The sequence below is a fragment of the Calidris pugnax genome, unplaced genomic scaffold (genome assembly GCF_001431845.1).
Source record: "Calidris pugnax isolate Ruff unplaced genomic scaffold, ASM143184v1 scaffold111, whole genome shotgun sequence".
NCBI classification, from domain to species: domain Eukaryota; kingdom Metazoa; phylum Chordata; class Aves; order Charadriiformes; family Scolopacidae; genus Calidris; species Calidris pugnax.
This window is the reverse complement of record NW_015090872.1, coordinates 1,283,525-1,296,476: the sequence shown is the minus strand read 5'-3', so window position 1 is coordinate 1,296,476 and position 12,952 is coordinate 1,283,525. Positions and strand designations below refer to the sequence as shown.

Genomic DNA, 12,952 nt, shown 5'->3' with positions numbered 1-12,952 from the left:
GTCCTAAATTACCAATTGATCACTGCTTTGTGTAGAACTACCATGAGTTCCACCTGAGACTGGAACTGGTTTGTGCCCAAAGACCTTGTGAAATGCATGGGATGTAGATCTGAGCCCTTTCTTTTGCATTAACTGGTTTGTGCCCAAAGACCTTGTGAAATGTCTTTTTTTCTAGCCTGAAGTTAGCACTTGGGGTGGAAATGAGGATCTTTTACAGTGCATGGGATGTAGCCCTTTCTTTTGCTTTTTTTTGAAGGCATATCTGTTTAATCTCAAAGAAAACCTGAATGCTTATTCAGAACAGAGATTAAAATATTTCCGAACTGCAGGATTCCAGCTACCTCAGTTATTTCTTTACATCAAGAAAAAAACTATTTCAGACCCTTCACGAAAGACCTAGAAGTAATTAAACATGATATCCTTTGTACATCCATTTCATCTAATTGCTCCAGGCACATTGCCTAGCTCCGTGCAGAGAAAGAGCGTATCCCTCTATTTCCCTGAAGATATCAGACCATTGCATTTCCATATGAAGCACTTAGCCCTCATTAGAAACATTTACAGTAGGGTGAAGGTACCTGAATTAAAACAAACAGATAGTTTACATTTCCATATTTGAAATTTTATAGCGTGAGGCAACATTTGGCTGAATTGGATCAATAAAAATATACTTTGGAAATAAAGATTCTTACAGACAATCAATTCACAAAAACTTTTCTTCTCCCCAACTTTTCTCCACACTCTACAGAGTAAAATATCAGCGCAGGGGATGCATTAGTATGTCAAATTTTATGGGAAGGCAAAGAGATGATCCCGGGAGAAGATGGGTGATGGCCAGACAATAGTGATGGCTGCTGAATAGGTAATTGCCATGTTCTCTTTATATTAACATACAGCTCGGTGCGCAATCATCTATATATTGCACTGATTGCATAAAACCACACGTAATGTTACAGCCGTTGAATTCAAATAATGTATATATTCAGATCAACAATTGTAACACAACTGCATTTACTGCATCATGAAATGTCACCTGACTTTGGAGCCGCTGAATGAATGTGAGATGGTGTCCTGGTTTGTGGTAGAACAGAACCAACTTTCTGTTCAGCAATTTTACTTCTTAGCTAAGCCTCTTCTAACTCTTAACTCTGTTACAAAACGACAGTTGGCCTTGAGTTTTTTTATTTTCAGTTCTCCTTTCTGTGGACGAGCAAGTGCAATGGGCTGACCTGATCCCCACAGTCAACAATACAAACCAGCCAATAAGTGAAACAGAGTAAAACGGTGCCACATATCTGTTTTGTACCTACACAAAACTTTGTATGTTCTACTTTGAAGAGGAATGAATATGCAGATTGGTTAATTTACATGGAAACCCACTGATTAACATCTGCAATGAAAGTAGGATGAGTCGCAAGAGCTTTGGAAAAACTGATGAACAAATGAGTTCTTCACTGATTGCAGATGTGTCTACCCCCCAAAAAAACTTGAATTCCTGAAAGAGTAATCATTTGCAATGGTTTATTTGTCTGGGGCTTGCATGCTCACTTAGTGAAAGCTCAAGAAGATGTCTCCTACCTTATTTACATTATTAAGAAGCCATGTCTCCATCATCACCTGGACGCTTTCCGTCTCACTAGGCTGAGGGCAGCTCCATCACCAGGCAGATCACTCCCATTTCCAAGCATTTTTGCCACTTTTTCCACACATCAACGTTTTATTAGAGGTTTCAAGCAGGAAAACAAGTGGCAGACACCAGTCCTTTGCAAACGAGCTTTAGCTCCTCACCAGCTCTTCTTAGCCCCGAAGACAAGCACAGATCATGTGGCAGAATCTTTACTGGCACATTTGTGTGCTGCTTGTACCGTGGTTAAACTGACTGATGGATCCTGTAGGCTTCAAAAGCTTGTACCTGCAGCAAAGGTATCATTCTGAGATTAGTATCTTCCCAAAATGATGCCTTCTATTCTAGAAATGATGAAAATTCCCAGTTTTTTTTTTCTTAAACTGTAAATTTCCATTAGGGGGCCCAAACCAAACACAGTGGTTTAAAGTTATTTTTCAGGCAGATTTACCAGATAAGCCCCCAAAATCACATCAAAGCCAGAAGGATACAGTTCTCAAATTGCTCTACTGCTTGAAAAGGAGTGCATTTCACAGCGTTGAGGCATTTGCCGTTGCCAAGAGTCACTCTGCCAGTGTAACACCAATTTTTGGTTCTTATTTTGCTCCTTCTGGGATCGGAAGTACTGACGCATTGTAATTCAATGGATGGCTCTTCCTTCCCTCCTTTTACCTTTTGCCATTCCCTATTAAATAGAATCTATATATTTTCTGAAGAAATACCAAAGACTGTGTCTCAGAGGATTGTAGGACACTTTTTGTTATCTACAACAGTGAATTTTACCTTTTTGGCAGAATGCAGGTTGATAGGCTTGGATGAAATCCCCTGCCACCCAAGGCAGAGCCCATGAAGCCTCCTCCAGCTGTGCTCACCCCACATGGATCTCGTTGGACTCCTGGCTCCAAAACCTCCATCAAATCCTATCTGGGCAGTTTCTGTTGAATTCAGTGATAACTCAGTCTTGTAGTCTGCTTTGCAGGCTGGTTCCTTGGCATTTTAATAGCCCTCACGGACTTATCCCAGTTTCTAGTGGGGATGAGGATGGTCTCCTTAGAGCTGCCTGGATCAGCAGGTAGGGCTCAGCTGAAGAGGTGGCTTTGTCTTGTTGCCAACTTGCACAGGCCTGCTGGATGGCCACGGGCAAGTCACTTCATCTGTCAATAAGGGGATAATAGTTCTGGCCATCTTCATCAAGTGCCATGACATTCATTAGCATTTATTGGTTTGGGGTTTGAAAACCTTTGAAGTGGTGACTCACCATCCCTTCCGCTGTCTGAGTGCATTATGGACATTAACTTCTTAGAACCCAAAACCCAGTTCTGCAACATCCCCTAAATACATTACTCCCATCTGCAGATGGAAGGAGCGAGGCAGAGAGATCCCACAATGGAGCCACAAACAGAATCAAACCTCCCGGACGCGCTCCAGCACCACCTTCACCTCCTGTTACCTCTCTTCTCCCTCAAAGATGCTTCTGCAACGCAGCTTTTGGCCTCTAGCACAAATGTGGCATCCCCAGAGTCCTCTCCTGCACAGAATCCTTTAGAGATGAATGTTTATTTTCCTGCAGCAGGAAATGACTCGACGTAAACCGTGGAATTAAGTTTTCACGTCAGATGAATTCCAAGCTTCATCCCGCGCCAGCTCCAAAGGATAAAATCCATCAGACCAATATAGATCTCAAATTCTCATTGTCTTAAAAGACCAGAACAAAAAAAAAAAAAATTACCTTTTTCTTCTGAACTACTAAATATATGCAAATCATAAAAAAAATCAAGCTGGAGGTAAAAAATGAAGAAGGTTTCTTCAATCACTTGCATAGGTGGAACAATTGGAGCCAAACCAATAGTTAAAATGTGGTGTAAAGCAAAGATTAAAGCAGTACTTCAAAATTTTTTTGTCAAAACCAGAAAGGATATTCCTAAAACGTTCTTTCCACTGCTCTTCGTTGCAATCACCACTGCCAGCCATCTCTAGAAACGTAGGGTGGCCACTGTGTACCATGAATAGAGACCTGTCCACGGGGAACGGGCTGCAACCTCCATCCATGGCTGAAGAGCTGATGGACAGGGCATGAAGACCAGGATGTAAAAACTGTATATTCCTTTCCTAATTCAATTAGGGCTTTTAAACACTTGTCTTAGTTCTTACTTTCGCCTCACTTAAAGATGCATCTCTCACATATCCATCTGAACCTCCCTTCTTAGAACCAGAGAGAACCCACTGTGGTCAAGGTCAAATGAAGTACACGAACTACTGCTACGGCAAAATTAGGGTTCTGTTTGAGTAACTGAGCCACCACAACAGCAACTAAACCAATGAAATTTCATTCCTGTTAGTTCCTACTTCTTAAATGGGTTTATGATGTTTTAAAGCAAACAGACAATCATTAAATAGGGTGCTACCTGTTTTAAAAATCGGCATTCTTAAATCATTGAAGAATCCATATTCTTGCACTGGACAATACCGCAGTCAGTAATTGATTAGCTGTTTCATTTACAGCTCTGGGAGGTTTCACATCAGGGTTTGGACACGGAGGTAATGTGACACGGGCACAAGAAATGGGGTGAAAATACTTTTGATCTTACTTTGCACCTGCTATTACGCAAATCTTACCTGAGCACATCAGAAAGGGCCCATGGAAGCAGGTACACAAGGTTTGTTGTAGCTTGTTGTAAATATCCCTGAAAAATCTGTACCCTTCTGGGATTTATTTTTACTTAGTAGGTGTCATTAAACGAACTATTGAAAATGACTGAAAAGAGGCACAGACAAATGGAATGCAGAACTTTAAAATCCCCAAACGAACTAGCACAACAATGTCTTGGACTGGACACCTGGCACCTTTTTTCAAATTGCAGTTGTGGTGTGTAAAGACTCTGCAACAATTCCACGTGAGCCACATCAGAATGTTTTCTTCTGAGAATGTTCTGAAACTTAGATTTCATACTCAAGGTTAGAACTGTGCAAGTAACAAGCTTACTTGCATATTAGAACCTGGTGAAAATAAAGAATAAACATTGCTTTTCCAAAATACTTGGTTTGTTGTTTTTTTTTTCTATTTAACACAAACACACTTGGCCTGGCACATAGTTCAGGACTATGGGTGGGGAAAAAATAGACGGGATCAGTGATAAATACCTGAAGGTCTTTACTGTGCTTTGGCCCAGGAACTAAACAGCCTTTCCCATCACCTACAGATACAACACCTTTCATTGGTACTGAGATGTGGAGAGCCAGCTCGAAGGACCACGGTACCACCTTCTGCAAGTGACACCAACATCAGCCTGAAGGGCACTGAGTCAAAGACAGCACCTTGGCAGGCAGCATCCATCCCTCTCTTACCTCCCAGCATCCATCCCTCTCTTACCTCCATCTGTGCAACAGTTAATTGTAGCACCAGGCATTTTCAAGAAGCTGAGTGAATTTGCTGCCTCTGCTGGACTTCCAACTGGCCCAGGAACAAAAGAACAAGATTGAGCTGAAACCCTGAACTTTGTATCATCACTAGAACCCCTCTTTAAAAATTGCTTACGTTGCATTACAAATCTGAGCCAGGCTTCATAAATTTAACATTAAACACTTGCCATTAGCGGTATTTTGGGCTCAACTCTGGGACTAGTAAGTGCTTTCTGCAAGTCAATGGAAGGTGAAGGTGTTCACTTTGCCACATGTCAGAACACCAGGATTCTGGTGTGCTTCAAATGAGCTGCATCAAAATTGTTGTTTTATTTAGCAGTCAGGTAAATCAATGGAGATCACCTAATGCATCAACTATTAGATACATTTTTTAAAAAAACCCAACAAGCCTTTATTTGTTTTTATTAAGAAATTTATGAACTATGCAAAAAAGTGTCAAAAAATGCTTTACAAAACAGATATTTGCCAGATATACAGATCTTGAACATTTTGATGGTAATATCTGAAAGATACATATTACACAATGTCAATTATGAATAACCTGCTCATATATTTATAATGCAAAGGGCTTCTGCAAAGACCATCTAACAAATGCAGCCACTTTCAAAGGTAAAACAAAGAAAAATATATCTTGATGAAATAACACAAATGTAAAACCAGTATTTTCAAATCAAGTGCTTCGGGCAGAGAAAATATATGGGAAGCTCTTCCTTATTTTAAATGAATATGACATTTTAACCTTAAGGAAGCTCCCAATATTGTTGTCAGTTACACATGTTAGACACTACAAAACCAACCAACAATGCTGTTTGTTATTTCAAACAACATTCAAAGTGCATTCCATAGTATTTTAAATAATTTACATTATCTCAGAAAATACCCTTTACTGCTAAATAGTTTGCTACAGTGACAAACCTGAACTGCTGATGTAATCTGAATCCTCTACTAAAGTACTTGCTAGTATATATGTAGTAGCAGAAATATGGATTACTGTAACTGCGAGTGAAATATTCTTCTGTACTTTATTGGTGCAAACTCCTTTTTTAATATTCGACACTTAACAGTTTGCTAAATTTGTTTCAAGGCAATTTAAACACGTCTTTTCAGAGGTCCCTGAGGCTGCAGAAATAGCCAAACTACTTAACTAGGTGCTTAAACAGGGAAACCGATACTTAATTAGAGGCAACCATGGTTAATTTTAACGGCAATGAAAATTTAAAAGCCACTAATGGAAAGACAGTTAATTCCCATTTTTTCCTCATACATGTATTATGGACTGCAGTGTGGTTACTCACTGGAGCTAGGGCATCAGAACGTACACCCAGCTCAAAATGAGACTGTAGCAAATAAAGAATTCTGCCTGTCATCCAACAAATAGCAAGAACTACACCAATTCTCAGTCCCGTTCCCACAAAACGTTTGCTGTGGCTTTTTTTTTATTCATATTTGTCAAAATATGCCAGTACAAACTAATCCAGAAGCACTGAAGAGGTGACCAGAAGGACAGTTACTGCTGCACAGTTACACTAGCTCTCGCTGCGGGGCTGGCTGCTGCTCGTTCTCTTTCTTTAGCGATTTCCATCTCTATTTTGGCTTTGATTTTATCCCAATCAACTTCCAGCTGTAAGAACAGAAAAGTGAGTATGCAGAGGTCAACTGACATTATATAGAGAGGTCAAACAGATAGATATTCACTGACAGGACAGTTTGAAGTTGACCACATTATCAATCATTATATAGTTCTTTCTGTATAAGTGACAACTGATACTAAGAGAATGTCTGAAGGCACAGTTGGGTTCTAACAAACTGAGCTTTCCACCTTTAAAATAAAACAAGCTTGATATATTTTAACAAATACTACTACATCTCATTGCATCTGGCAAAAAACACTGAAACACCAAAATAACTTGGATCAACTTGCATCTAATTTAAATGTAATGACATCTGTGTCCTATTACTGAGAATATAGCCCTTTATCAATAATATATGCAATGATGTCTTCTGACTGCACCTAAAGTCCACCAAGTAAACCGATAGCATATTACACTAGTTATCTGATATAACAGAAATCAGATTTCTGCTTGAAATTTGTCTTCTACATCAATAAATGTTTTAGCTTTATCTTGGCATTTCTCCAGCCGCAGAGAATCGTCATATTCTGGCTGTATTCTATTTCAGTGAAACTTCAGACAATAGATATAGCACAATATCCGTGGTACAGAGGGGCACAATAGTTGTCTTTCTTTCCAAAAATGCTTGACGAGAAAGAACGGATCACGGTGCATTTAGTGACTATGAAAACATGTCCAAAAACTGGGCAAAAATGTAATTGCGAAGTTCAGTTTCATTGCAGGAGAATTAAGACTGTCAAAGATGGGCTGGGAAAAAAATCTCAACTGCTGCACAGGGAATTTTCAGAGTAGCTGTTACTCTGTTAACTAAGTCATGAAATAACAAGGAAGATTCTCTGCGAGGGAAGATGTAACTGCAATACCCACATTCTCATGTGAAAAGGTTAATCCCTCAATTCAGGATGCATTTACTGGCTCCAGGTGCTTTGGATCTGATGACTGAAATCTTTATGGAGCTCTAAGAAAGAATGTGTTTGCTTTAACAGATGTCACACAGATGCTAAACATACCACATACAGGGCTAATTCTGCCATCTAGCCCACAGAGCTACTTGCCAGTGAAGCCAACAGCCCTTGCCAGTGACACCTAGTAACTGCCAAGATATGGATTCTCAGTATACATATCAGGTTCGTAATACCTTATATATAAAGATGTGAGATGTAACAACTAAGCACATTGTTTAGATTCCGTATCTGATTGCAGGTCAGTGGTCTCAGCTGCATTATAGAAAAGATGTAAGAGCTCCCTACTCAAGCCTGAAGGAGTTTTAGGTGGTAAGAGGGAAATTGAGACCCCTTTTTTTTTTTCCTTCCCTGAGAATGAGCAGCAGCACAAAATCTTGCTTTTCTCTTCGATGCCCTTAATATTTCCTTCTAACTTTGCTACAGGAGTCTAACAGTCTGCATTAAGAATTTAATTAGCACTGTAAACCAAGAACTTAAAATCCATTAAGTAGGTTCCCTCACAGTTTCAGGTCCACCAGACAAGACCCAGAACATGGATGCAGAATACAGCTCAAGGACTTCTATACTCCAGGAACCTTCTGCAGTCTGACACCCAAGTTTCAAGACTGAGTTGAAGGTGAAACAGGCTCCACTAGTGTCACACAAGGTGTTATTGCTCAGGAACCCTTCCAGAAACTACAGCTTTCTTGATTATTTAAAGACAAGACAGTATTATCTCAAAAGTCTCTGTCAAATGCATCAAGGGATTAGCATTATTTTTGCTCAGTAATGGATTTAAAGTATGTAGAAGTCATACTTCCAGCACAGTAGCCAAAATTGCTGCCTAAGAGTGCTTGGAAACTGTTCTGTTATTTTTCTGTATTTTCTAGGTAAAGTGCTGCAGAATGGTTCATTGGGGGGCTAGATACTGTGCAGAATTTTATTCTCATTTAGGAAATGAAACATCCCTACAAGTGCTAAAAGCTAATGACTTACATTAGAAATCAAGCTTTACTGAAAGTGTAATGGGCACTGTCCAATCAAAGGAGTTGAGCTAACAGCTTGGAGTTATTTCCTCATCCATCAGCTACAGTGGATGAAAGGATGTGACGCAGTCAAAGTGCACAACTCTTTTTACAGTTTCCCCCTCAGAACACTTAGGAACAGTGAGGGGAAGAGCAGGAAGGACATCAGGGCTGCTCAGTGGAATTGCTCTCCAGGGTGCACGTGTGGGTGCCTCTCATAAGGGGAAATGCGCAGAAGTTCTCCACTGGAATCTAAGATACTTCTAGCTTATGAACTGCAAGATCTGTCCTCAGCCTTTGAGATCTGTGAACTGCTAATAAATTGAAATGACCTACTGATGGAGAGAGTTTCCAGAGGTTTGATGAAATTGAAATCTAGCTATTTATCATATTTGGCAGAATGGTTCGTAGTCAACTCTTAATATATATCTGGATACCTTCAACATTTGTTATTGTTGCTATCCATAAAATTACATAAAAATGTTGAAGACATTTAAGAATTACAGATTCAACCATACTAAGGTCTGTAGCTCCCTGTTTATAGAAAACAACTGTGCCTTCATTTGTGTAATCCTTGCCAGATACTAAATATATACATTCTGTATCTGTGCCTTCAAATAAAACACACAGAATCTCAGAATCACAGAATGACATGGGGTTGGAAGGGACCTCTGGAGATCATCCCTGAGGATGATCCAACCCCCCCTGCCAGAGCAGGTCCACCTTGAGCAGGTTGCACAGGAGCATGTCCAGGCAGGTTTTGAATGTCTCCAGAGACAGACACTCCACCACCCCTCTGGTCAGCCTGTTCCAGTTCTCTGTCATCCTCAAAGTAAATGGCATTCCTCCTCATGTTTAGATGGAACTTCCTATGTTCAAGTTCGTGCCCGTTACCTCTTGTCCTGTCACTGGGAACCACTGAAAAAAGACTGGCCCCATCCTCTTGACACCCACCCTTTAAGTATTTATAGGTGTTGATCAGATCCCCCCCTGAATCTTCTCTTCTCCAGACTAAAAAGACCCAAGTCCCTCAGCCTTTCCTCATAAGAGAGATGTTCTAGTCCCCTAATAATCTCTGCAGCCCTTTGCTGTACCCTCTCCAGCAGCTGCCTGTCCTTCTTGAACTGGGGAGCCCAGAAATGGACACATGTGCAACTGTTACTAGCCAAGTAGCCACACATTAAGCTATGAACTTTTACTCAGATATAAAAGTCTTAAGATTTATGTCCACATTTGAACCAAAGAAGGAAAATGTAAGAGCAATTCCCCTCGTACCCCCCTAAACTGGCTACAAAGAGCAGGCTGACCTAAAGCTGCAGGAATAATTCTGAGGAATACTTACACCTTCTGCATATTGCAAAAATCTTTTGTTCGTCTCTTTTTTACCAAAGTCCTCAAGGAACTTTTGTCGATAAGCCAGGACCGTGTCAACATGTGTCTTGTGCTTTACCGCTAGTTCGAGAGCCCTGGAATGAAACAGAAATGGGCTTGTCAGGCTATAGAAATGCTCTGGCACAACTACAATCACCACGGTTTTGCAAAACGATACGCTGAAAAGCGTTTGGGCTGCAGGCAAAGATTCCTAATCTATAGTGCCAAGCAGTTTTACATTAGTATCAATCACAGGAGGTTAAAAGTAGCCAGCGAGGGAGACTCTCCGCTTTATGATGCATGCTATGAAAGATAGTCAACAATTATTTCTGTTGACAACCTCATCACATCTTTGGATTTTGAGAAGAAGAGTCTTTTCATTTCCAAGAAATAAAGCAGGATGGTTAGAATTTAGCACTCTCAGTATAAAGGGGCAGAAGTAATAATTTTTAATAACTCTGTTATAGTCAGGAATCACTTCTGAACAGTGTCATATACACACTTATGGTGTATGCTACACAGCATTTATAGCATTTATGAATATTCTATAGGTGGGAAAGATTAGTCATTGAATTACTCTGACATCTGTTTTCTTCTCAATGGCATAAGGAATAAGTATGTACTTCTGTTTGAGATACAGATTTTAAATGGTACGTATTAGGCAACATAATAAAAAACCCCTCAGATACATGGGGAAAAACAACTTTTTGCCTACAGTGATATAAATATAATAGCAGAGAAATTAGAAGATTCTGTTAGAAAACGTGGGGTTTTGTTTAAAGGAGAAATTCCTACTTTGTTTTCTCAGGCCTAATTCATATTTCATCCACCTACACAGTGCTGGGAGTCTGAATAGCCACATATCTATTTTTAGCAACAAGACATTTCAAAACAGCCTTAATTCTTTGAGGGTCACATACAGTTTGAGGTACCATGAAGGACTTTTCTGTGTTAAAAATAACGGAAAAGCAAAATGTTACTTTAAAATCCTTCCAAGCATGTTTTGGACGTTTATCACAGAATATTTGTATCTTCTAAATATGATACAAAACCAGTTAGTTCTTTGGTTATTGTCAGGATATGATTAACTTAATCTTTTTACAGCTCTGGGCAATTACAGATAGGAAATTAGTCAGCTAAAAAACTGCAAGAGAACAACTGATCTAAGTAATTTACATGTTACCTCAGTAATACTGCTTATAAACATACTATGTTTGAAGAAATAGTACCTATCCCAATTGTAAAGATTAATGTTGACTTGAATAGCTTGATAAATAAGGCCTGTTTGAAGAAGCAGGGTTTCAGCTTCTTGGGTGTTTCCACTGAACAGCATGATATGAGCCATCCTTGACTCTTTTGATGGAAGATCTTTGATGGAATTGATATATTGAACTTTGTCAATCTGTTAACGAGACGTACAAAAGTTTAATAAGGGAAATTAATTCATAAAATTAGTTTTGCAACAATTTCACTGGGAATAAATAACACCATTTTCTTACCTCACCAATTGATGCATAGGCGATTTCTGCTGTAGCCATGTCTTTGTTGGCAACTGCCATAGCAGCTAAACATGCCCACATAGTTTGATCCTGGAATTTAAAAAAAAAAAATGCAACTCCTAAAACTTCAAATATTTATTATCATGCTACAAATAATTTCTCAAAGGGAGTATGCAAGTCCTGAAAATAATGTATAACAACACAACACTTCTCAGTGTGCCGTTTATGGCACCAAAGTCTAAGTCTGTCCTGGTTTGAGGACCTCGACAAAGTCTCTTATTAGAGAGTCACTAAATTATTTCTCAGAACTCCTTCATTACGGAAAAGCTGATGCTGTGATTAGGTGAGACTGGTAGTGTGGCTGAATAAATCATTAGTTTTCAGCGTCTCAGCCAGTAATGAACTCTTGCCATAGTGTCGCTTTACGACCTCATCACTGGTGTCCCTGTCACTACCTGTGGAAACCAAAAGCACTGGTTGTAGAGTAAACAAAAGTATTTTAACCTGGCAAATGTGAAGCTGGCTTCACAAACAACTGTATTGGAACCATGATGCTGACAATAACACTAACTGCACATTCATCATAAAGGTACTACAAATGAAAGAGAAAGGAAAAAAAATTACTTGACTGTAGAACAGACTATGAACCTGCTGAAAAGTAAATCAGAGCTTCAAAAGTTCTGTCTCCTTTGTGATATTTTCAGTACATTTTATGTTTAGAATTAACAACTAGAAAAACCTAGCGGTAAGAATACTACACCCTTGCTTTCTATTTTCATGACTTTTGCATTTAATTTTTTTAAACCTTAAGGAAATCACACTAACTCAGAAAAACATTTAGGAAAAACCTGACATTTCTTCCCTTTTCAAGTCTGATAACATGACAATACTGTTAAAACATATTAGCTAATATAGTTTAGGCTACAGTTCAGGCAGCAAAAATATTTTGAACACGCTTGTTGGCATGTACACTAGGAATTAAGTGGGTTTCAATAATTTTAAATATGTTCAATAACAAAATTGAAAATAAAGACTTTGTGGTGTGAATAGGTTTTTTGAAGCAGAATAGGATTACTATTGACTTAAATCAGAATAAACACCTACACTGAGTATGCTCTAAACATATTTCCAATGCCCTGCTGTCTTACAATTGCTTTTGTATGAAACAAAACTGTTAAGAGCCACAAAAGCCAATGAAATAGAGTAATTCAGCCTGAGGCTGTGGCTTCCCTATCATCATCTCTGCACCTCTTCCTACTCTGGCCACGTGTTTCTACTCTTTACCATGACTCAGGACAAGATTAACCTTCCTGCTGGTAGCCCAGAATTTGGGAGGAATAAAGTTGTTCAGAGAATCAAATGCTTGTAAAATCTTTGTCACGTTCTCTTCCCACTTCCCTATTATCTAGAAAAATAGGGATAAAATGTGAAAGCTCAG

The 12,952-nt window shown here is 39.2% G+C and overlaps 1 protein-coding gene across 5 annotated transcripts in view; it reads right to left on the bottom strand.

The window, feature by feature from the left end:
* Nucleotides 1-5,410: 5,410 nt before the first annotated feature.
* IFT80 (intraflagellar transport 80) overlaps nt 5,411-12,952 on the bottom strand; it is a 51,960-nt gene continuing 44,418 nt past the window's right edge. For 3 of the 5 annotated variants that reach the window (XM_014946038.1, XM_014946039.1, XM_014946040.1), the window contains 4 exons: nt 11,515-11,604; nt 11,245-11,417; nt 9,987-10,110; nt 6,417-6,665 (listed from right to left, as the gene is read on the bottom strand). In XM_014946038.1, coding sequence (XP_014801524.1) covers nt 6,552-6,665; nt 9,987-10,110; nt 11,245-11,417; nt 11,515-11,604 — 501 coding nt within the window. In that variant the 3' untranslated portion in view covers nt 6,417-6,551. Of the gene's footprint in view, nt 6,666-9,986; nt 10,111-11,244; nt 11,418-11,514; nt 11,605-12,952 lie in introns of those variants that run through there. The other 2 variants (XM_014946037.1, XR_001412499.1) reach the window with 2 other exon arrangements.